The sequence below is a fragment of the Octopus sinensis genome, linkage group LG10 (genome assembly GCF_006345805.1).
Source record: "Octopus sinensis linkage group LG10, ASM634580v1, whole genome shotgun sequence".
Classification (NCBI taxonomy): domain Eukaryota; kingdom Metazoa; phylum Mollusca; class Cephalopoda; order Octopoda; family Octopodidae; genus Octopus; species Octopus sinensis.
This window is the reverse complement of record NC_043006.1, coordinates 31,898,404-31,921,262: the sequence shown is the minus strand read 5'-3', so window position 1 is coordinate 31,921,262 and position 22,859 is coordinate 31,898,404. Positions and strand designations below refer to the sequence as shown.

The following is a 22,859-nucleotide window of genomic DNA, read 5'->3' as shown; positions in this document are numbered from 1 at the left end:
TTTTGTTACCTAGGTAACCAAAACTTTAAATTACAGTTTGTTTGGACTAAGCGTTAATTTGCTTCAAAGGGAAAGAAAACACAATACCCCACCCAAAAATTAAAGTGTTTTAAAAGATCAAAAAAATATCAAAACCAGATTATGGCTGGGCGATAACAATTTGCTCAATGTAGCCACTCTCAGCATCCACCAGAGCACTCAAGATGGCACCGGAACTTGGTGCATGTGTTCTTCACTGTGTACCTGGGAAGATCTTCAGACAGCTCTTTGATTTTGGCCACCAGCTCAGCCTTGGTGTTGCAGACAGAATGGTTGGTGTCCTCAACTGCACCCTAAACACAGTAATCTATGGGGTTACAATCAGGGAAATTAGGAGGCTAGAAATTGGGGCTAGTGAAGTCATAGGAATTCTTCAACAGCTAATTCTGACTCTTTCCAGAAGAATGGCAAGCAGCTAATTCCTGCTGTCAGACATATGGCCTTCAACAACGACCCTCTCCAGCCAGGGTTTGAGCATGGTCTCCAGCAGCTTCTGAATTGATCCTAAGGTTCTGTTCGTCAGCAGTTGGATAAATTTCAGTGTGCAGATGCGGTCAGTATGCCTGCTGTACCCCTTCCGGCTGGTCATGGCTTCTTAGTCTCTATTACAGGTGTCATCCATGTTATGTCTTTCAGCACTTTGATACTCAACACAAATCATCATGACACATGTAACTCTTGCGAACCTCCTTCCAATATTCAGATGGCTTCCAGTCCTTGTCAGCTAACTTTTTCTCAACTACAACTTTAACGTTTATGCTCTCCAACACCATTGACCATTCACTAATACATCAAGCTGTTCATGGAAAGAGACATAAAAATGGCATCAAATTTAGCCTGAACCCCCTGGACTTCTTCAGAGAATTCTAAGCATTTAATGGTACCCACCTGTGCATCTGATAGGAAAGAATACTTAGCCTTCCTCTTAGTTATAAACCATAAATGCATGAATGAAAAGTTTTTAACGAATGTGGTTTGGTAAATTATTTTCTTTCTTCTCTTTTAGGTAGCAGCTTTCAAAGAAAAGTTGAAAACAGATGTAAGCTATTTGTAAAACTGTTTTTTTATTTCTTTGATTATTTTTCCTGTTTTTAATTTGTCACTTTACAAATGCACAAATAAGAGCAGGCATAGCTGTGTACTTAAAACTTTGCTTCCCAACCTCGTGGTTCCAGGTTCAGTCCCACTATGTAGCACCTTGGGCCAGCCAAAGCCTTGTGAGTGGATTTGGTAGGTGGAAACTGAAAGAAGCCCATCGTATGTGTGTGTCTTTGTTTGTTCCCCACCACTGCTTAACAACTGGTGTTGGTGTGTTTACCTCCCTGTAACTTAGTGGTTTGACAAAAGAGACCGACACAATAAGTACTAGGTTTAAAAAAGAATTAATTCTTCAAGGTGGTGCCCCAGCATGGCTGCAGTCTTATAACTGAAACGAGTAAAAGGTAAAAGAGATGCTGACTGCCATTGTTGGTGGTCAGCAAGGTAAAACACATCGTTTTAGTCTACTTTTGTTGCCCCATGTTGTCCTATCCCAGTGGTTCCCAGCCTTTGGTCTGCAGACCACTGGCAGTCTGCGAAGGTAGTACCAGGGATCTGTGAACATGTTAAACTGACAGACCTTTCAATATCCTGGGGTCTATGGGAAAACTCATTTAAGTAAAAGGGGTCCTTGGTAGTGAAACGGTTGGGAACCACTTCTTGTTAACTTCATGGTGGAATTGTTAATGGTAGGAATGAAAGTTGAACATTATCACAGTTCAATAGAAGCAAACTTGGGAATGGTTATTGCAGTTATGAAGGGTTCTTTAGGTATGGTCCAAGATTATACTTCAAGAAACAGTTGGAAAATATTAATTAGCTCATCTAACCTAACCTGGATGTATTGTTTATAACTCTGTAGACCACAGTAAATGTCTTGAAAAAGCTTCTTGTGAAGATGACGAATGCTAAAAAGTGCAAATTGTATTGGTTGATGAGATTTTATCAGCATGGAGATGAATGACTGTTGTCTCATGTGATTTCAGAGTAAAATGTGTTGTTCATGTATCTATTCTACAGCAAGATACCTATATCTGTCCCCTCTGCACCTTAACCCTTTTGACCCGGCTGTTACATATGTGTACCAGTCAAAACTTTTATAGCCTATGTGATGCAGTATAGTACCGCTCCGGTTTTCCTGGTAGGTATGTAGCACCAGACGTATGATCGGAGTGTATGACACTATGACAGCTCAAAAGGCTTGCATGCGTACAAACCCCCTGCCATTACCAACTTGAGAAAAAATTCTGGGTCGAAAGGGTTAAATCTCTCAACTGGTACAAAGCCACACCTCATCAATACTACTCCCCCACTCTCCAAATTGAGTGGGGTTCTTGTCTTGCAAGGTACTTGGTTACCCTACCGGTGCCAGTGCCATGTAAAAAGCACCCAGTACACTCTGCAATGTGGTTGACATTAGGAAGGGGATCCAGTTGTAGGAACCAAGCAGAAACAAACTATAGAACTTGGTGTGGCTCCTGGCCCTGCCAGCTCCTGTCAAACCATCCAACCTGTGCCAACATGGAAAATGGATGTTAAATGATGGTGATGATGATGACAGGCAGCAGCAGCTACTGCCGCCAATCATTGAATGCTAGTCTTAACCTGATTTGTTTTCCCTGATTTCATTCTGGCATCCAAGTTAGGTTGGATGTGCCAATTTGTATTTGTTACAAAGGCTGTTTTTGTCTCTAATAAATAAGAAAAAACTTAACCCTTTAATGCCATTATGGCTACGGTGCTCTGGGTTTATGTTTTGTGCCAAAATTAGAATTATTTTTATGATGGACTGAAAGAGAAAATGCAATGCAGTTTCATTGCATTATTTTCCCTCTGAGTTGGTATTCGCTCAGTCTCCTTTCATTTATCTTTTGTTATTGATAAAATTGGTTGATCTGTTTGATTTTGGCCTGGTGGTCAATGTGAGAAATCATCATCACCGCCGCTGCCACCACCACCACCACCACCACCATTGTTGTTATTGCTGCTGCTGTTGTTAAGGTGGCGAGCTAGCAGAATCATTAGCGTGCAAGACAAAGAATTTTGTCCTTTTTCATGTTCTGAGTTCAAATTCCACCGAGGTCAACTTTCCCTTTCCCTCCTTCCAGGGTCAATGAAATAAGCACCAGTTGAGCACTGATGTCAGTTGAATTGACCAACACTGTCCCCTAAAATTTCAGGCCTTGTGCCTTTAGTAAAAAGGATTAATATTATTAGTGCTTGTGCTATGTAAAAAGCATCTAGTACACTCTGTAAAGTGTTTGGCATTAGGAAGGGCATCAGAAACCATGCCAGAACAGACAAATGGAGCTTTGTGCACCCCAAGTCTTACCAGTTCCTGTCAAACCATCTAACCCATGGAAAAACATATGTTAAATGATGATGATTGTGATTAGCTGTGGTGGTGAGCTGTCAGAATCCTTATTGCATCGAAGAAAATATCAGTAATTCTTTTGGCTCTTTACATTCCGAGTTCAAATGCTGCCAAGCTCGACTTTGTCTTTTATCCTTTTGAGGTTGATAGAATAACTGACCAGTCAATTACTGGGCTCCATGTAATTAACTTGCCCTTCCCCTCAAAATCTCTGGCCTTCTGCCTTTAGTAGAACCAATTATTATTAGTAGTAGTAATACTGCTGTGTTATTGAAGATGTGCTGCATTTATTTTAAATATTTCCTGTTTGCTAATTCAAGTTTCAATGATTGAAGAACAAAAAAAGAAAATGATTTTTCTGTTTTTTAAACTTTTTTCCAGGGCGAGGTTCTCATCAAAGATGTCTTTCCGCGTAAGGTTGTGGAGTTGGACAATTTATTCAAAACATTAACATTAGAACGAGTAAATGACATCCATTGTGACTTGAATGTCCCTGTACCAGACCCTGTGTTGGTGGAAGATTTGGTCAGTAACATTCTTAACTCTCCACGCTTTCTGCATTGAAAGATTTTAGATTTCTATTCCATTTCCACAATGACTCGACAAATTCTCTTCCATCTCTTTCTTCTCTTGTTTTTATTTTCTTATCTAATGTTTCTTCTCTTTAGAAGTTTCTAGAAGAGTTAGAACTATTTAAAATTATATAAAAAATTTAATTCATTTCTTGTATGATCACATCTCCTCAGATGTGTTAGTGTGAAGAATAGAAACCATTGTGAATTGCACTGTTGAATAAGTTTTAAAGAATATTATTCACACACAATACAATTAGATTTACTCTTGAAGTCTGATTAAAACATATTTGGATTAGTGTTATAAAAAGAAAACTCTGACACACATCAATCGTTTGGCATTTAATCTCCTTCGAATCAGTTTCCTTCAGAAGCTACACACTCTATCCAGCCTCATTTCCATTGATCGAAGCAGTCCTGAAACTTCTTTTCTGGGACAGTGAACAGCTGCCTCGTCGCATTCTCTTGGATTTCTTCAACATCTTGAAGTCTTGTTGGGGGGTCTTCCACTGCAAAGACTGAGTCTGAGTTTCAGGGTCATAGCTATATACCCACGATTTGTCACCTGTTATGACCGTTCTCAGAAAACTTTTGTCTTTCTCAACACAATCAAGGAGATTCTTCACAGCTGAAATCTGATCTTCTTTTTGAGACGTTACACACTTTACTTCCAAGCATTGCTATAAACAATTGTAGTGAGCAAGAACGTTAGAGTTAAAGGTCAGTCTGTGCCAAATGGTTCCATTCACCCTGTGTACTTTAGCTCCATTGCCATAGCAACAGTTCCAATACTTTTCGATCAAACTTCATTATAACATTACACACAATGTGAGTGCCTGTTACATGCTTAGATTTTAAATCTTGTCTTTTTAAAATTTTTATCCTTCTTTTAACCACCCTAAACACCATACAGTCTTTCTTCTTTCTCTTCATTTATTTCTTGTTTACTTCCACCCATGGAACTTCTCACTCTCTCTTTACCTTAACACTAACTTTCTTACCTTTGTCCTCCTCCTTTTTCCACCCTTTTATTACTCTTCACACTGTTCTCCATTTTTTTGTTGCTTTCTTTCTTTAACCCTTTCGCATTTAAACCGGCCATATGGTCAAGCCAGCTAGATCCAGTCTCTTATACTACAATGTCAGTCTAAAAATAAACAATCACATCATTGGAATCTTGAAGCTATGAGATATAAAGCACGATTAATTCAAAACAACGTGAATAAATGAACATTGTGTTAGCTAGAATAATAATCTAAATGCTAAAGGGTTAATGAGCCATTTATGCCTTTCTTCTTGACACTGACTATTTCTCTGTCCTCTCTTCTTGTAGCCATCAAAGAAGAGACGTCTGGATCAGAACCATGCAAATCTTGATAATGGTAAGTTGATTTGTCAGGGCAAAAATAGACCAAAATTGTATTTTTTGTTTTGTTTTTGTTCCATTGTTTAATTGTGATATTTTGTTGTTGTTTCTCTCTGGGTCAGCTATGTAAAGAGTAAATTTATGATAAAATGTACTCCAGCCATGACATCTCATCTTTTTTGTAGATCTATAACTGTACTGTCCAGTATGGCCTTTGTTTAAAAAGAGCAGGATATCATTTGAATGGGATTTGGCTGCTGTTTCTTGTAAGTTGGGTGACCATGTAGAGCTATGATTTCTAGCCAGAACATAAGGAAACCCATGGGTAACATTTCCTAGTCTTTTTACCCTTAAGGAACTCTTAAAGTACATTACATATTTTGAAGAATCTCTTCATAACATTTTATTCCTTCCTTAATCTTTATCTTAAAAGTTATAGTTCATAATACATAGGCCTCAATGTGTAGGTAATCTTGCACTTTCAGGTTCAGTCCCACTGTGCAGCACCTTGGGCATGTGTCTTCTATTATTGTCCTGGGCTGACCAGTGCCTTGTGATAGACAGAAACTGTGTGGAAGCCCAACATGTGTATATGTGTCTGTTTGCACTCCCTTCCTGACAAAGCATTATGTCTAACTACAGTTAATTCATATATTGTCTATGTAAAAAGCCACAAAATATGCCCACCACCAAAGAATTACAACCATTTGAAATTTTGAGTTGACATTGCATCTTAGTTACATGAGGGGTTTTCTTCCAGAAAGTACAGAACTGGAAGAAAAGCAAAATTAACTGAGGTGGATGACAACAGAAAATATTGACTTCTATAAAGTGGGAAAAAGTTTACAGACTGTTCGCTGCAAAAAGAAAAAACTGCAAAAGGATATCAGGTCGAGACCTCATATGTGTTCATTTTGCAAAGTGCCCTTGTGTAAAGGGTGCTTTGGACAGTTTCACAATGGATATATAGCATAACTATATTTTGTTGTTTGATAGTAATACTATCATATATTCCTTTCAAAGTGAGAAATACATATCAATTTTCAGTATGTTACACATCTCTATTCACCTTTGCCTCACCTGTTAATGAGCTGTTTTTATTAGATGCATTCTGTTATGTAAATATATTCATTAAATTGTATAAGAGTACATAGCCAATGGTATATTGACTAATAAAAGAGTTTTGTAGTTCATTTTCAAGGAAAATGTTTGAAATGAAATTTAGAGAAAGAATAAAATCTTGTACCGATTATACCTGTATTTTAATTAACTCAAATTAATGTACCTCTTCATGAAAAGTGACAAAATTATTGGCAGTTGACATCTGGGATAATTTTAGTTACAAATCAAACAGGCAAGATGCATTTAGTGTTTATCCATAATGTTATTGCTTTTACACCTGTTAATTAAATTTACCTGCCCGTAAAAGTCAAATTTAATCCGCAAGATCAGCTAAAGTTACATAACTATAATCCACTGGCATATAAGCACCTATTGACAAAATTTCAATTCTTTACGTAAAAAATTAACAGAGTTACAAGCAAATATTTTGGGCATCCCTCTTGAATCTGAATAATTCAAAATAATGTGAACAAATAAGCATTTGACAGATTAATCTAAACACTAAAGGGCTAAATTGTCACAAAAAGGAACGACACTTGCAGTGCAGTTTAAATATTGTAAGAAGGTGGGATGGTCATGGCTGGATTACTTTTGATTTCAAATCTGCCCAGAGTCAACTAGTTGAAAAACAATTTTCAGACTAAAATTAAAAAAAGGAAATTTTTTTAATGGAAAGATAATCAGTTTGTTGTAATATTTGTTGATATTGTTTTCTAGTTCAAGGTTCAATGGTGTTGTGTCTTCCACAAGGTAGTATTCCCACAAATAAAGAAATCTCTCATCTAATCCAGACATTGAAACCCATCATTAGACAGCTCGTTGATCACACTAATATGGTAAGCTTGCTTTCTCTCTTATTCTTTATTCATTAGCTTCATATTGTTATCTACTTCTTTAAAACAGATTGGGGTCTTAGTCTCATTTTAACCCTTCGCCTGTCTAAGGTATTTTTGTAAGTTCTTCATGTCCAATGCTTTTTTTCAGACTTCTAGTTAACCTTTGTTTCTTATGTTTTGAGTAATATAAATTTGTGGTAAGTAGCTTGCTAACCAACCACATGGTTCCGGGTTCAGTCCCACTGCGTGGCATGTTGGGCAAGTGTCTTCTACTATAGCCTCGGGCCGACCAAAGCTTTGTGAGTGGATTTGGTAGACGGAAACTGAAAGAAGCCGGTCGTATATATATATATATATCATCATCATCATCGTTTAACGTCCGCTTTCCATGCTAGCATGGGTTGGACGGTTCAACTGGGGTCTGGTAAGCCCGAAGGCTGCACCAGGCCAGTCAGATCTGGCAGTGTTTCTACAGCTGGATGCCCTTCCTAACGCCAACCACTCCGAGAGTGTAGTGGGTGATTTTATGTGCCACCGACACAGGTGCCAGACGAGGCTGGCAGACGGTCACGCTCGAATGGTGTTTTTTATGTGCCACCGACACAGGTGCCAGACGAGGCTGGCAGACGGCCACGCTCGGATGGTGTTTTTTATGTGCCACCGACACAGGTGCCAGACGAGGCTGGCGAACGGCTACGATCGGATGGTGTTTGTTACGTGCCCACAGCACGGGGCCAGTCGATGCGGTACTGGCTACGGTCCTGTTTGGATGGTTTTCTTATGTGCCACCGGCACTGGTACCACAAGGATACAAATTCCATTGATGTTCATCTATTTGATTTGATTCGATTTGACTTGACTTTCACTTGCCTCAACAGGTCTTCACAAGTATCACAAGCAGGAAGGTATGCACAGGTGGACTGACTACGTCCCAGGTAGTGGCCATGGGTTATGGCTTCACTAGTCTTGCCGGGTCTTCTCACACACAGCATACTTCCATAGGTCTCGGTCTCTAGTCATTTCCATGGTGAGACCTAACGTTCGAAGGTTGTGCTTCACCACCTCGTCCCAGGTTTTCCTGGGTCTACCTCTTCCACGGGTTCCCTCAACTGCTAGGGATTGGCACTTTCTCACACACCTATCTTCATCCATTCTTGCCACATGACCATACCAGCGCAATCGTCTCTCTTGCACACAACAACTGATGCTTCTTAGGTCCAACATTTCTCTCAAGGAACTAACGCTCTGTCGAGTAAGTACACTGACATTACACATCCATCGGAGCATACTGGCTTCATTCCTCATGAGCTTACGCATGTCCTCAGCAGTCACGGCCCATGTTTCACTGCCATGTAGCATGGCAGTTCGTACACATGCATCATACCGTCTGCCCTTTACTCTGAGCGAGAGGCCTTTTGTCACCAGCAGAGGTAAGAGCTCCCTAAACTTTGCCCAGGCTATTCTTATTCTAGCAGTTACACTCTCAGCGCACCCACCCCCACTACTGACTTGGTCACCTAGATAACGGAAGCTATCAACTACTTCTAATTTTTCCCCTTGCAAAGTGACGGAAGTTGTTTTCTGCAGATGCTCCCGAGCATCTGCCATATATATATATATATATATATATATATATATATATATATATAATGTGTGTGTGTGTCTGTTTGTTCCCCAAGCATTGCTTGACAACCGATGCTGGTGTGTTTACATCGCCGTCACTTAGCGGTTCGGCAAAAGAGACCGATAGAATAAGTACTAGGCTTACAAAGAATAAGTCCTGGGGTCGATGCTCCACCATGGCCGCAGTCAAATGACTGAAACAAGTAAAAGAGAGAGAGTATAAAGTTTTCCTTTCATAAGTCCCAAGTTCCTCTTGTGGTTTAAAAGAATTGGGAATATGTATTATATATGATACATGGACATCACAAGAAATACACAGGACAGGCAAAGGGGTTAAAACAGTCGCCAGATCTCCCTCATATTACACAAACATCTTTAAATAAATACTGGGGTCAATCTATTCAATTAAAAATTCTTCAATGTGGTGCCCCAGCATGACCACAGTCTAATGACTAAAACAAGTGAAAAAACATAAGATATTTGTAAGATTTTGTTTATATTTTGTGTATCTGGTCTGAATGTTCAGTTTGAGTTGCCCTTATTTAAATCTATTCTTTTTTCTTTCCAGTTAAAAATGTGGATTTCTTTTCTCATTCCTAAAATTGAAGATGGTAACAACTTTGGTGTGTCCATTCAGGTACAGTCACTCACTCTAATGTATGTGTATGGAGAGAGAGCGAGAGAGACACACACAAAAAAAATGTATACACTTCTTGAGATGTATGATGGTCTCCAGATATATATATATATATATATATATATATATACTTTATTTAAAGCAGCAGAAAATTCAACAAAATCTGTTACTCTGAGTTTCTCGTTGCCGTTCATCAGACAGTCTGAATTTTCTGCTGCTTTAAATAAAGCATATTACTCTACCACTGGTATTTGAGTACTCTTTTTTTCCACCTTGTTTCACATTTATGTTTACTCCGGTATATATATATATATATATATATATATATATATATATATATATATATATATATATATATATATATATATACATACGTACATACATATAATGCTTTGGCCATGGCTAAGAATTGTTTTGACTCTTATTTCTAGCAATGCTGGTGCTGACTTGCATCTTAGTCACTTTAGTGATGATTGTACTTGTGCCTTTTGGTTTTAAATTGCAACTAGCCACTGTAATTATGTATATGTATACACACACACACACATGTAAGGAGAGAAAGAGATAATGTAGATGTTTCTATGTATAAAAACAAACAAAAAGTCCATTAACTGAGTGAGGAACTTAATTGGTGAAACACAGCTAAATATTTATAAAAATGTGTCAGTTTTGCTTTTTAAACTGTTGTGAAAATATCTAAAAGATTGTTGTATATAAACAGATTAAGGATTAAGTTCTAAAGGAACTTCTTTTAGTGGTGGATATGTGGAACGGTGTAAGGTCAATTCATCGGTGGCTATTTGATCCCAGTCACTTTGTCAAGATTACTGGAAAAATGGAAGAACGAATCATCATCATCATCGTTTAACGGCTGCTTTCCATGCTAGCATGGGTTGTACGATTGATTGAGGGCTGGCGAACCAGATGGCTGCACCAGGCTTCAATCTTGATCTGGCAGAGTTTCTACAGCTGAGTGCCCTTCCTAACGCCAACCACTTTGAGAGTGTAGTGGGTGCTTTTATGTGCCAGTCAGGCAGTACTGGCAACGACCTCGCTCGAATCTTTTACACATGCCACCGGCACAGGTGCCAGTAAGGCAATGCTGGTAACGCTCGAATGGTGTCTTTTACATGCCACTGGCACGGAGGCCAGATAGCCGCTCTGGCAAATGATTACACTCGGATGGTGCTCTTAATACCCTTCTAGCATGGGGCTCAATTGCCAGTAAGGCGTCGCTGGTAACGATCACGCTCGCTCGAATGGTGCCTTTTAAGTGTCACTGGCATGGAAGCTGGTTAACCACTCTGTCAATGATCACACTCGTATGGTACTCTTTGCACCCTGCTAGCATGGACGCCAGTCATCGAATTTGATTTTGATTTTGATTTCACTTGCCTCAACAGGTCTTCGCAAGCAGGGTTTTAGTGTCCAAAGAAGGAAAGGTATGCATAAGTGGGCTGGTTATGCCACTGGCATAGGCCACGAGATTATGGTCTCATTTGGCTTGCTGGGTCTTCTCATGCACGGCATATTTCCAAAAGTCTCGGTCACTAGTCATTTCCTTGGTGAGGCCTAGAGTTCGAAGGTCGTGCTTCACCAAAAAAAAAAAAAAGCCATTTATTTTAGGGTTTGCTTTATTAGATATCTATTTCTTCTTAAAATTTAAGATTGTGTGCAATTGCTTTTAGAAAAATAATTTTCTGGCTTGGATCATGTTTTTCCATGACATTTTTTATATGCAAGTTCATATCTCTGTATTTTTTCTTTTGGTTTGGTTCTTCTCCTTGCATAAACTTCTGCAATTTGGTACTGGCAAACCTTTCCTCACATTTAATTACAACAGTTAGTTTCCAAATATTTGGATGACTCATATTCACTGTGTTTTTCAGCACACTGTTGTAGGCTTCTAAACTATTTGTAGTACGAGCAATCCCCATCATACATCGATCCCAAACATTCCATATAGATAATGGAAATGGAGGTTCAAGGCATTGCTTCCTCTGTCCACTTGCTCTAGGTGGTCCTATAGAATTATTTTCAAAATAGGATACAACTGACTGTGGAATATCATCATCATCTACAAGTTGTTCATATCCATCTACAACATCATCAACTGGCAGGAAGGCAAGGGCAACAAAACACTGTATTTTAAGACTAAAACTGTCATCTTCATGATATCTGCATTTTAGTCCTTCTTGCACAACATGCTTGTACACATTTTGTCCTAAATGAAACAAGCAGCATGCCAAATTTGACCCAGGAAACAATTCCAGAAATCCATTATGGGCTGCTTTTTCAAAATCCATAATTATCAGGTCCCTCATCTGCAGTAATATATTTATTTTGGCAAAAAGTCTACTATATGTGTCTTGACTTTTGTCAGAGACCAATGCAAACAATCGTGTGGCATTAAAATGATCAATTTGAATGTGAAGTATATATAACTGAAAAATTATACTAGAGCAGCACTTAAATGTTCCATCTTCCACCCAGTTCTTGTACTGTTTTAACTGTCAAAGTGCTTCGTCACTTGCAAATATTAGTATTCGGTTTGAATCTTCCATCCCGCTGTCATACTTTAAAAACGTTTTATCATTGTCAATGTAGGAGTATTCACTTGGAATGGAAAAGCCCAGCTTGCCTCCGTCTAATATTCCTATTAAGCTGTGCAAACGGAGGTATTTGCAGCAATGTACAGTCGTTTAAATTCTGAACTTCACTAGCAATAACTGAGCGAGGAGCATCATGAGATGAAATAGACCTTACTTTAATATTTGAAATCTATTATCCTTGCATTTACCTCTCCAGCAGTTAAAGCGTGATTATGGATCCCAATCTTAAGCTCTTTATTATTTTCATCTGTTTGAAATTTCGCTTAGCACACATAATTTTCGCACCTCCAGTGTATCTTCAATCCATCTGCATTCTGCTTATTTTTTGTGTATATTAATTTTCTTGATCGACCACTTTGATTTTGCCTTTCTCTAAAGTTATGATCTTGCAGGTAGTCATGGTGATGGGTTGGCATATTGAATAAATTTAATTCAATTTGCTTGAAAATCTTTGTAAACTGTTCAGAGCAGACACTTAAGAGAGAGGTTAAAAAAGGAAAAATAATATCTGAAACTGTCTAATGACAATTTTAATTCTAAAGTGATTGTTCTAAACTTGCCCTTGAAAATCACATTTAAAAGTATTTTAGGACAAATTGGCCAGTGATGAATTGATCTGGGGATGAATTGATTGGGAACAAATTAACCGATGATGAAATAACCAGGGACGAATTTTCCTAGCACTATGTGGAACTAAGAAGGGATAATTTTAAGGTTTTTAAATATGAACGAATCTTTATAAATTTGTGAAATTTCAAAATTTTTCAGGTGAAAATTTAGCTTTTTCTTTGAAAGAGAGATCTATAAAATTTGCATATGAATAAATATTATAATTTGAAATAATTTACATTATTTACATTTGACGGATATTTGTCCTCATCTTCATCAGGTGTCTTGGGGAAATTTCGAACCTAGGTTTTCATTCCTAAGGTATTTTTCAATGTTGTTATCATTATTATTCAGAGGTTACTGCCTGGAATCGAACTTGGAATCTTGGGGTTAGTAGCCTGTGCTCTTAACCACTACGCCATATGCCCACGGGCATATGGCATTAAAATAATTTATGTAAAATAATGTATTTTGTAGGATTACATCAAATCAATGTGTTAACTACTAATAGCTACTAAGAAATTTTGTGTAGAAACAAAACCGTAGTTTAATCAAAATACAGTTAAAAAATTCATCAAATTAAAAGAATGTTTGTGAAAATCAATACAATTGAAAATAAGCAAGATTATAAATAATTATAAAGTAACATTAGTGCAGATAAGGGGAAATACAAAAATGCCCCTTCATAATTTGCTAATGTCTACAAGGGAGATTACAAAGCATCTCTATCTATAATAAGATTATCTTTTGTTTTTTTACCATAAATTTATCTTAGGAATCATTAAGAAGAATTCTTATGTTTGGGCAGTGAAGGTACTTGGCTTAGTGATTTGGGGTATTTGGCCTACGACTGTAAGGTTGTGAGTTCGATTCCTGATGGTGCCTTGTGCTCTTAAGCAAGGCAGTTCATTTCTTGTTGCTCCAGTCAGCCCATCTGGCAACAGTGAGTAGTATTTCAAAGGGCCAGCCTTGTCACGTTCAGTGTGAAGCTGAATAACACTGAGAACTAGGTTAAGAGCATGTGTGTCTGTGGAGTGCTCAGCCACTTGCATGTTAATATCATGAACAGGCTGTTCCTTTGCTGGGATCAACTGGAACCCTCATCATTGTAACCAACAGAACGCCAGAGTGGTTGGCACCTCATTTGCTTTGTCTTTGATAGAAAACAAATCAACTGTAATTGAGCAAACCTATAACCAAAGACAGTCAATCCATGACCATCCCATCTCTGTTTAAGGGTAGTGTATCTAGATTATATAATCTTGGATATGCCCCTTCCATTTTTAAAATGGTGGGATATTTCTCACAGGTGACCAAACAGTTCTTTATGGTTCTGAAATGCTTTTATGTTAAGGAGTCTGGTAACACTGAAATGAAACATGATGGAGGGTGGGGAAGGCTTTGACTTTGAAGAAATGAATGAAGTCTACTACATCTATTGGGTAATTTTTCTTTATAAATTCATTTTCACACACACACACATTTCATTTCCCGTGGTCTAATTTATTTCTGTCGAGAGTTACGAAATAATTAATTCTTGTTTAAAACACTTTCAGGAAGATACTTTGGCTGAGGCGAGACAAGTTGAAACAGAATCTGCTTCTTACCTGGAAATGATTTCACGCTATTTTGTAACTCGAGCGAAATTGGTGTCAAAAGTTGCTAAGTATCCTCACATAGTAAGTATAATCTACCATAATTTTGTACAAGAATTCAGCAGAAATAAAAAAAAAAACCACTCATTGCATGAAATGTCTTAGAAGTAGAACGAATTTTTTTCTTTGTTGATTTATATCGGAGTTTTTCAAACTTTTCAGGCCACTGCACCCCCACCTCCATGCCCACAATATACCCTCAGTAGCCCCACCCTTATTTTTATGTGTAAATAAATATTTTATATTTTACTAATTTATATATACTATGAATCATTTGATATTTAATATAATATTATATAATTTGTATAGAGGCTGTGTGGCAAGAGGATTGCTTCCCAATCACATGATTTCGGGTTCAGTCCCACTGCGTGGCATCTTGGGCAAGTCTCTTCTACTATAGCCTTGGGCCGACCAAAGCCTTGTGAGTGAATTTGGTAGGCAGAAACTGAAAGAAGCCTGTCATATATATATGTGTGTTTGTCCCCCCATCATCGCTTGACAACCGATGTTTGTGTGTTTACGTCCCCGTAACTTAGCGGTTCGGCAAAAGATACCGATAGAATAAGTACAGGGGTCAATTCATTCAACTAAAGGCAGTACTTCAGTATGGCTGCAGTCAAATGACTGAAACCAGTAAAAGAGTAAATACTATAATAATATTATAATAAATTCATAGCATCCCCCAATCCACTGCCTTCCTCCCAACACCTTTTTCTGTACTGCTCCTTTAGGCACCAGTGCCCACCTGGACCGTCTCAACGGCCACCGGGGTGGAGTGGGGAGACACTAGTGCCCACTTTGAGAACCTATAATTGATATTCTTGTTACAACGCAGCTAACTGCATGTGAAGATGAGATTTATCATTTCCAGTATGTAGGAAAATAAGGAAAATAGTGAAAGCATTCACTGATAACACGAATAACTGACTGGTTGAGTAAAAATCTGTTATATTCAATAGATATGCTTTAAATACGGAGTGTTCAAAAGTCTCTCTGCAGTATTTTATTGCAAAATAATATTTATATGAAGGTATAAGACTACAAAAGAATATATTAGACTTTACAAGACTTTAAAAAACTGGGGCTAATTCAGTTTCACACCTCTCCTTGAAAAATGCATCTTTTTGAAAAAATTTTTTTGATTTCTACGTTTTAGATGTCAGTGATTACAAATATGCAAAAAAATTTTTTTTTAATTTTACCCCCTCCCATTAAAATTTTTGATTTTGTTTACTTTAAAGAGATTGTAACAAATGAAATATACACCACATTCCCATGTGAGCCATTTTATGAGAAACGAACATTAATATTTTAATAATTAATGTTATAAAGTTTAACAAGGGGCTCAAATTTCACCCCTCCCCAATTAAAAATTTTGAACTTTTTCAACCATTTATGTATCTGTCTATCTATTTATCCCTGTCCGTAATATATGTCAACTAAATGTGGCAGTCCTATAGAAGATGGTGTTACTGTTGTTTTTAGCCCTTGGAAGACATATCTATCTATCTCTATCTATATGCTTATTGAATTTAAAATCTTGAAAACATGTGTTTTTTGCATATCCAGAATCTCTGTCATCTAAAACAAAGGGATAAAAAGTTCAAAATTTTAAATGGATGGGGGAGTGATTGTGGAGGGAGGGGTAATTTTATTATTTTTGCGTATTTGTAATCTTCAACATCTAAAATATAGGAATCTGAAAAAATATTTTCAAAAAAATGCATTTTTCAAGGAGAGGTGTGAAACTGCATTAGCCCCCAAAAAACTTTATAAGAGGTGGTCGGCCTTCGTTTTCAATACCCAAGCTGACTCTTTCTAACATGTTTTGAAATAAATCTTGGATGAAAAATTTCACTGCAGAGAGACTTTTTGAACACCCTGTATATGATAAATACATTTAGGTATTTTCCCCCTGTCAGTTATTGGTTGTAGTTTTTTACAAAAATAAGTTTGTTTGCTTCAATCAAGATGCTATTCTTTTCCAGGATGATTACCGGCAATCAGTACGAGAGCTAGATGAGAAGGAGTACATCAGCTTGCGTCTCATGACCTGTGAACTCAGAAACCACTATGTAAGTACTTGTGTGTGTTAAGAAGCTTGCTTCCCAATCACATGGTTCTGGGTTCAGTCCCACTGCGTGACACCTTGGTAAATGTTTTATTCTACGGGCTCAGGCTCACCAAAGCCTTCTGAGTGGGTTTGGTTGATAAACTGAAAAAGCCTGGTGCGTGTGTGTGTTCGTGTCTGTTTGTCCCCAAGCCATCACTTGACAACTGATGTTGGTGTGTTTATGTTCCCATAACTTAGGGGTTTGGCAAAGGATCTGATAGAATAAGTCTTAGGCTTACAAAGAGTAAGTCAGGTTGATGTCTGCAACTAAAAACTCTTTAAGGTGGTGCTCCAGCATGGCTGCAGTCAAATGACTGAAACAAGTAACATAATAACAGAATAAAGCCTTGTGAATGGATTTTGTCAACAGAAACCGGTAGAAGCCTCTGTGTGTGTGTGTGTGTGTGTGTCTGTCTCTCACCACTGCTGACAACTGGTGTTGTGTTTACATCTTCGTAACCTAGCAGTTTGGTGGTGAAAGAGACTGGCAGAATATGTACCAAGCTTAGAAAAAGGTAAAAAAAGCACTGGGGTTGATTTATTGAACTGAAATTCTTGAAAGAGGTGTTCCAGCATGGCTATAGTCTAGTGACTGGAACAAGTAAAAGATCCATGCAGATTGTTGTAATGTTGGGCATTTGAAGGCATCTTTTCCCATGTACTCTTGTTAATTTATTGCTTTATGCACATCTGTCATGAACAAAATCTGGTCCAATAATTTGATAGCCCTGTAAATTTCCTCTTTCTAAGGCATTTTCTTTGTCCTTGTAACACTTGACTACAGTGCTGTTCTGCCAGGCATTAGGTTTGTCCCTGTTCAACCTGGCTGACTAAGCTGTTCTTAATTCTGCCAATATTTTAAGCAACTTGGCTCTCAACTCCTGATGCACCTAGGGCTTTCCTGCTTTCATATCCTTAATTGCTCTATCATAGTACTGTTGACTAGTGTAGCTTGTCCCTCTGTTGGGTGCACATTGGGAAGGTCCTCTTTCTTTCGTTTATTCTCTACATTTAATAACCTTTCATTGTAGCTCCTTCCATATCTTTTTCTTTACAGAACCACTAAGTGCAAGTGCACCATTGTCCAGCCATTTACAAATCTCACCCACTTCATGATTCTCTGGCAGACCTGCAATCCACAACTCCTCTTGCTTCTGCTCCTTATGCTTTATAACATCGGCAAACCTCTCATGTTCAGTTTCTTTCCATTGATAAGTCCACCTATTGCCTAACTTCTCTTTCGGCAACCTGGTATAATTCTCTTCTCATCTCTTTCTTTAGTCTTTTTTCCCCAGTTTTCAAGTTTATATATATTAAGAATATCGGGGACTCTTAGAATTTAGTTCTACATCAACACATCAAAATTAGAGAATTGTTTTTATTTTTAGACTCGTACTTATTAGTTAAAGCATTTAGGAACTGATGGTAGATGATGTGAAGTTTCTCTGTGAAGTAGAAATTGTGGAAATTCAATCCGTTCCTGTTTTCTTAAATCTTGTCTGATACTGGCCATGAAACAGTTTCTTCTTCCATAGCATCGGATTGTGATGAGTTGGTTAGATACGACTGTATTACTAGTTTTGTGGTAGACAACCTCTGTTGTTTAATCTGTCATCATTGCCAGTCTCTTTCTTCCTTCTTCCTCCCTTCTGTCACTCTCAGAGATTTGCAAAGAAGTTGTCAGGCTCTTTCTCCTCTGACATCTTCTGCTCCCTTTGATGATCATACTCCACTGGTTGAATCTTGTAAAACGGTCATATTCAGCCATCTATCAGTGTTTCAATGTTTGGAATTAGAATAACAAGGATTGGCGCAGTGGTCAGTTGTTTTGTTAGTCCTGCTCTGATGGTACATACCCACAAAATCAAAGACATTCCAGTCATGACAGTCCCTTCAGTTTTTCAGACTGTCTATCAAGGACAACGCTTATCGAATGCAGTGTTTCTCAACCCTTTTTTGCCTGTGGACCCCTTTGATTCCTACTGTACTCAACTGGACCCTCACAGCCGTTCGATGTTTAAAAAATCCCATTATGTTTTTATAATCAAATATTATAAGGAACTGTATTAAAAAAAATTGTTAAACTATTTTGTGCATTATAGAATTATAACCAAATTATTGCCGGTAAATTTTAACAACAAAATCTTACATGAGTCCCCAAGAGTCACATGAATGCTGTTTGAGAATCACTGATTTAATGTCCCTTTTATTTTAAAATGATAGGCCAGTGATTCCCAACCTGGGGCCTGTGGACCCCTGGCAGGGGAGTGGTGGTCTGTGAACTAAATTCAAAATTTCACATATAAATATATACACAAGGATAAGCATATTAGAAGGGATCTGTATGGAAAACTCATTTAAATAAATGGGTTGGGAACCACTGTGATAGGTTGTGGTTAGGTTACACTTGGTCGCTTTGGTTTATCACAGATTCAGTCCATTTGTAATCTTCCTGACAGTCCCTGTTCTGATTTTGTTGACAGCTGGGCTTAACATTGATTAGCACACCTTATGAGTTTAATTAAATTATTAGATTTCTCAATAGCACAAGGAATTTTGTTTTGTAGATTGTTTTCTAAACAGGAACAAATTAACAAAATGAAATAACAAAATAATGATAAATCATCACCCTTTATCATCGCTTTCCATGTTTGTTTTCAGTGTTGGCATGGTTGGAACAAGTTTATTGTGTTGCATTTTATTTTTTCTTCTTGATTTAGATTTTCATCAACAGCCAAAAGCTGTAAACTGTTGGTGTACAAAAAGCTGTCATTGGCATTGATTGGTTGTTTGGAATTATGAATGAGCCAGTGACAGAGAAGGCTAACCACACCAACTTCTGCAATCTAGTGATGCTTAATAGGCCGATATAATTAGTTCAAAATGCCAAGATGGTAGAGAGAGAGAGAGACCTAGTTGCTTAACTTTTATCTAAGGGTGTGAATTGAGGGAGATTTAGTTGATGGATCATATAGGAGTGGTGGTGTTGGCGCATAAATTATGTAATGTTGTAATGTTAAACTATTGTTGTTGTCTCCCTTTATTTGCAGGCATCTTTACACGATGTTGTCATGAAGAATATTGAGAAAATCAAGAAACCACGTTCAGCCAATGCAGAGAATCTCTATTAAAACTTCATATGTTCACAGTCTTAAACAAAATATTTACAAAAAAAAAAGCAAAAATGAAAAAAGAAAAAGTCAAAAAACTGAGATAAGAAATATCTACATTCCGGGTTTAGTTACCTTTTTTTAAAATTTTATTTCAACTATTTTTAAGACATTTTTTTTCTCAAAAAACAAATATTTAAGGCCATTAAAAAAAAAAAGAAATAATGACATCAGTTTAATCAAATTAAAACAATAGTCCATACCAAAAAACACAACCTAAATATCATAAAACATTAAAAACTTAAGGAATTGGTCAAACCTCCATATTTTCCCCCCCCAATTTTGTTTTCTTTTATCTCATTTTTTGACATTCTTCTTCAAATATCAGCTCACTTGGTATCTCCAATGTCGCTAGTTTGCCCAGAATGAGTTTGGGCAACAAGGGATCAGGAAAAAGGGAGCAGCAATTAATGCCAACTTGCATGCTTCTGTTTCATATCTAAGAATAAAGCTGCCAATTTTTCATTTTTTTTTCCTTCTCATTTTATAACTTGTCTTTTTCGTTTTCATTCTTGTGTGTGTTTAATCTCATCATAATCTATTGTCTGTTTTCCATGCTCAATGGACTGAACAACAATGAATGGCCACTTGCAATGGACATTTGTCCACCTCCAGCCACAGCCTAAGACCTGAACTGTATAAAAGAACAAACAAAAATCATGAATCTGTGGTGTCATGCTTTCTCTATGACTGGATGCTTTTCCTGTGTCTTCTACATGTCTTAATCCGTTCCTGTGTCTCCTACATGTCAAGCCTTTCCTTTGTCTCCTACATGTCTTAATCCTTTCCTGTGTCATTTACACGTCTTAATCCTTTCCTGTGTCTCCTACATGTCTTAAGCCTTTCCTTTGTCTTATACATGTCTTAATCCCTTCCTGTGTCTCCTACATGTCAAGCCTTTCCTTTGTCTCATACATGTCTTAATCCTTTCCTGTGTCTCCTACATGTCTTAATCCTTTTGGGGAGGACAGTGTTTTGGTTTGTGTTACCAAAAAGATCAAAGCTTTCTGTTGAGATTGAAATTAATCGGTGCATTTAGAAACCAAAGATAAGATGCCTAAAACTTCTTTATTAGTATGTAAAACTATATTACGATAGCTAATAGACAGTACTAAGTACATCTATGACAATAAGTAAACCTAAAACAACACAATTCATGTAAATAAAGAAAACAATCAGCTTAAATGGTTCGGTGACAACAGGAAAACCCGTCCAACCCATGCCGGTATGAAAAGTGGACATTAAATGATGATGATGATATAATGTATATATCAGTACATAGCAGAAAGTCACGCTTCACACAAGTATCATTTCTTTTCTCATTTTGTTTTTTATTCTACTTTGATAAAAAGTTGACCCACAACGCCAGCCGACTTATTCTCTGTTTTTTTTTAATTATTTTTTATTAAGCAAACAATTTACTTTGATTTGTGTGTTTACATTTTCCCATTACTTTTTGAATTTTTGTCTATCTGTTGTAATTTCTCACATTGTCCAACTGTCCATCTCTTATTCCCCTTGTTCCATTCATGCTATTTCATCTCTCTCTCTCTTTGTATGTATGTATATATATATAATATATATATAGCCATGTACAGAGATGCCGTAAGTAAGGTTAGGGTTGGCAACATGTACACAGAAGAATTCAAAGTAGAGGTTGGGGTCCACCAGGGTTCAGTACTCAGCCCCCTCCTATTTATCATAGTCCTCCAGGCAATTACGGAGGAATTCAAGACAGGTTGCCCCTGGGAGCTCCTCTATGCTGACGACCTTGCTCTAATTGCTGAGTCACTATCAGAACTGGAGGAGAAGTTCCAGGTGTGGAAGGAGGGTTTAGAATCGAGGGGCCTTAGAGTCAACCTAGCTAAAACCAAAGTACTAATAAGTAGGAAGGTAGACAATCCACAAATGTCTTCAGGAAGATGGCCCTGCTCGATCTGTAGAAAAGGTGTAGGTAGAAACTCTATAAGATGTACCATGTAAGCTATGGACACATAAGAGGTGCAGCAATGTCAAAGGTAGGCTAACTGGGAAGATAGTTTTCGTATGTGGCAGATGCTCGGGAGCATTAACCTCCGAAAATCTGCAGAAAACAACTTCCGTCACTTACCAGGGGGAAAAACTAGAAGTAGTTGATAGCTTCCGTTATCTAGGTGACCAAGTCAGTAGTGGGGGTGGGTGCGCTGAAAGTGTAACTGCTAGAATAAGAATAGCCTGGGCAAAGTTTAGGGAGCTCTTACCTCTGCTGATGACTAAAGGCCTCTCGCTAAGAGTAAAAGGCAGACTGTATGATGCATGTGTACGAACAGCCATGCTACATGGCAGTGAAACATGGGCCGTGACTGCTGAGGACATGCGTAAGCTCGCGAGGAATGAAGCCAGTATGCTCCGATGGATGTGTAATGTCAGTACATACTCGACAGAGCGTTAGTACCTTGAGAGAAATGTACCTAAGAAGCATCAGTTGTGGTGTGCAAGAGAGACGATTGCGCTGGTATGGTCATGTGGCGAGAATGGATGAAGATAGGTGTGTGAGAAAGTGCCAATCCCTAGCAGTTGAGGGAACCCGTGGAAGAGGTAGACCCAGGAAAACCTGGGACGAGGTGGTGAAGCACGACCTTCGAACTTTAGGCCTCACTGAGGAAATGACCAGCGACCGAGACCTTTGGAAATATGCTGTACGTGAGAAGACCAGGCAGGACAAGTGAGCCCAGCCCACTTATGCATGCCTTTCCTCCCTTGGACACAAAGACCTGTTGAGGCAAGCGAAATCGATATAGAACCTCATCCGACGACAGGCACCCATGCCAACCCCCTTTGCTTGCGAAGACATGTTGGGGCAAGCGAAATCGAATTGAACCAGCCAGGACACCTGGTCTGGTGGTACGTAAAAAGCACTATCCGACTCGTGGCCGATGTCAGCGCCGCCTCGACTGGCTTCCGTGCCGGTGGCACGTAAAATACACCAATCCGACCGTGGCCGTTGCCAGCCTCGCCTGGCACCTGTGCAGGTCGCACGTAAAAAGCACCCACTACACTCACGGAGTGGTTGGCGTTAGGAAGGGCATCCAGCTGTAGAAACATTGCCAGATA

General features: G+C 38.2%; 1 protein-coding gene and 1 long non-coding RNA gene across 3 annotated transcripts in view; one reads left to right on the top strand and one right to left on the bottom strand.

The window, feature by feature from the left end:
- The window catches only part of LOC115216783 (proteasome activator complex subunit 3), a 26,031-nt gene extending 5,791 nt beyond the window's left edge, over positions 1-20,240 (top strand). Inside the window, exons 2-9 of one of the 2 annotated variants that reach the window (XM_029786354.2) lie at positions 1,046-1,078; positions 3,833-3,976; positions 5,357-5,405; positions 7,229-7,347; positions 9,539-9,607; positions 14,385-14,507; positions 16,472-16,558; positions 19,647-20,240. In XM_029786354.2, coding sequence (XP_029642214.1) covers positions 1,046-1,078; positions 3,833-3,976; positions 5,357-5,405; positions 7,229-7,347; positions 9,539-9,607; positions 14,385-14,507; positions 16,472-16,558; positions 19,647-19,727 — 705 coding nt within the window. In that variant the 3' untranslated portion in view covers positions 19,728-20,240. The remainder of the gene's footprint in view (positions 1-1,045; positions 1,079-3,832; positions 3,977-5,356; positions 5,406-7,228; positions 7,348-9,538; positions 9,608-14,384; positions 14,508-16,471; positions 16,559-19,646) is intronic. The other variant, XM_036506487.1, reaches the window with a different exon arrangement.
- On the bottom strand, positions 171-22,859 carry LOC118765082. The gene is made up of 3 exons (XR_005000931.1): positions 22,849-22,859; positions 8,474-8,485; positions 171-320 (listed from the first exon to the last, which is right to left on the bottom strand). It is a non-coding gene; the product is annotated as an uncharacterized LOC118765082 (long non-coding RNA).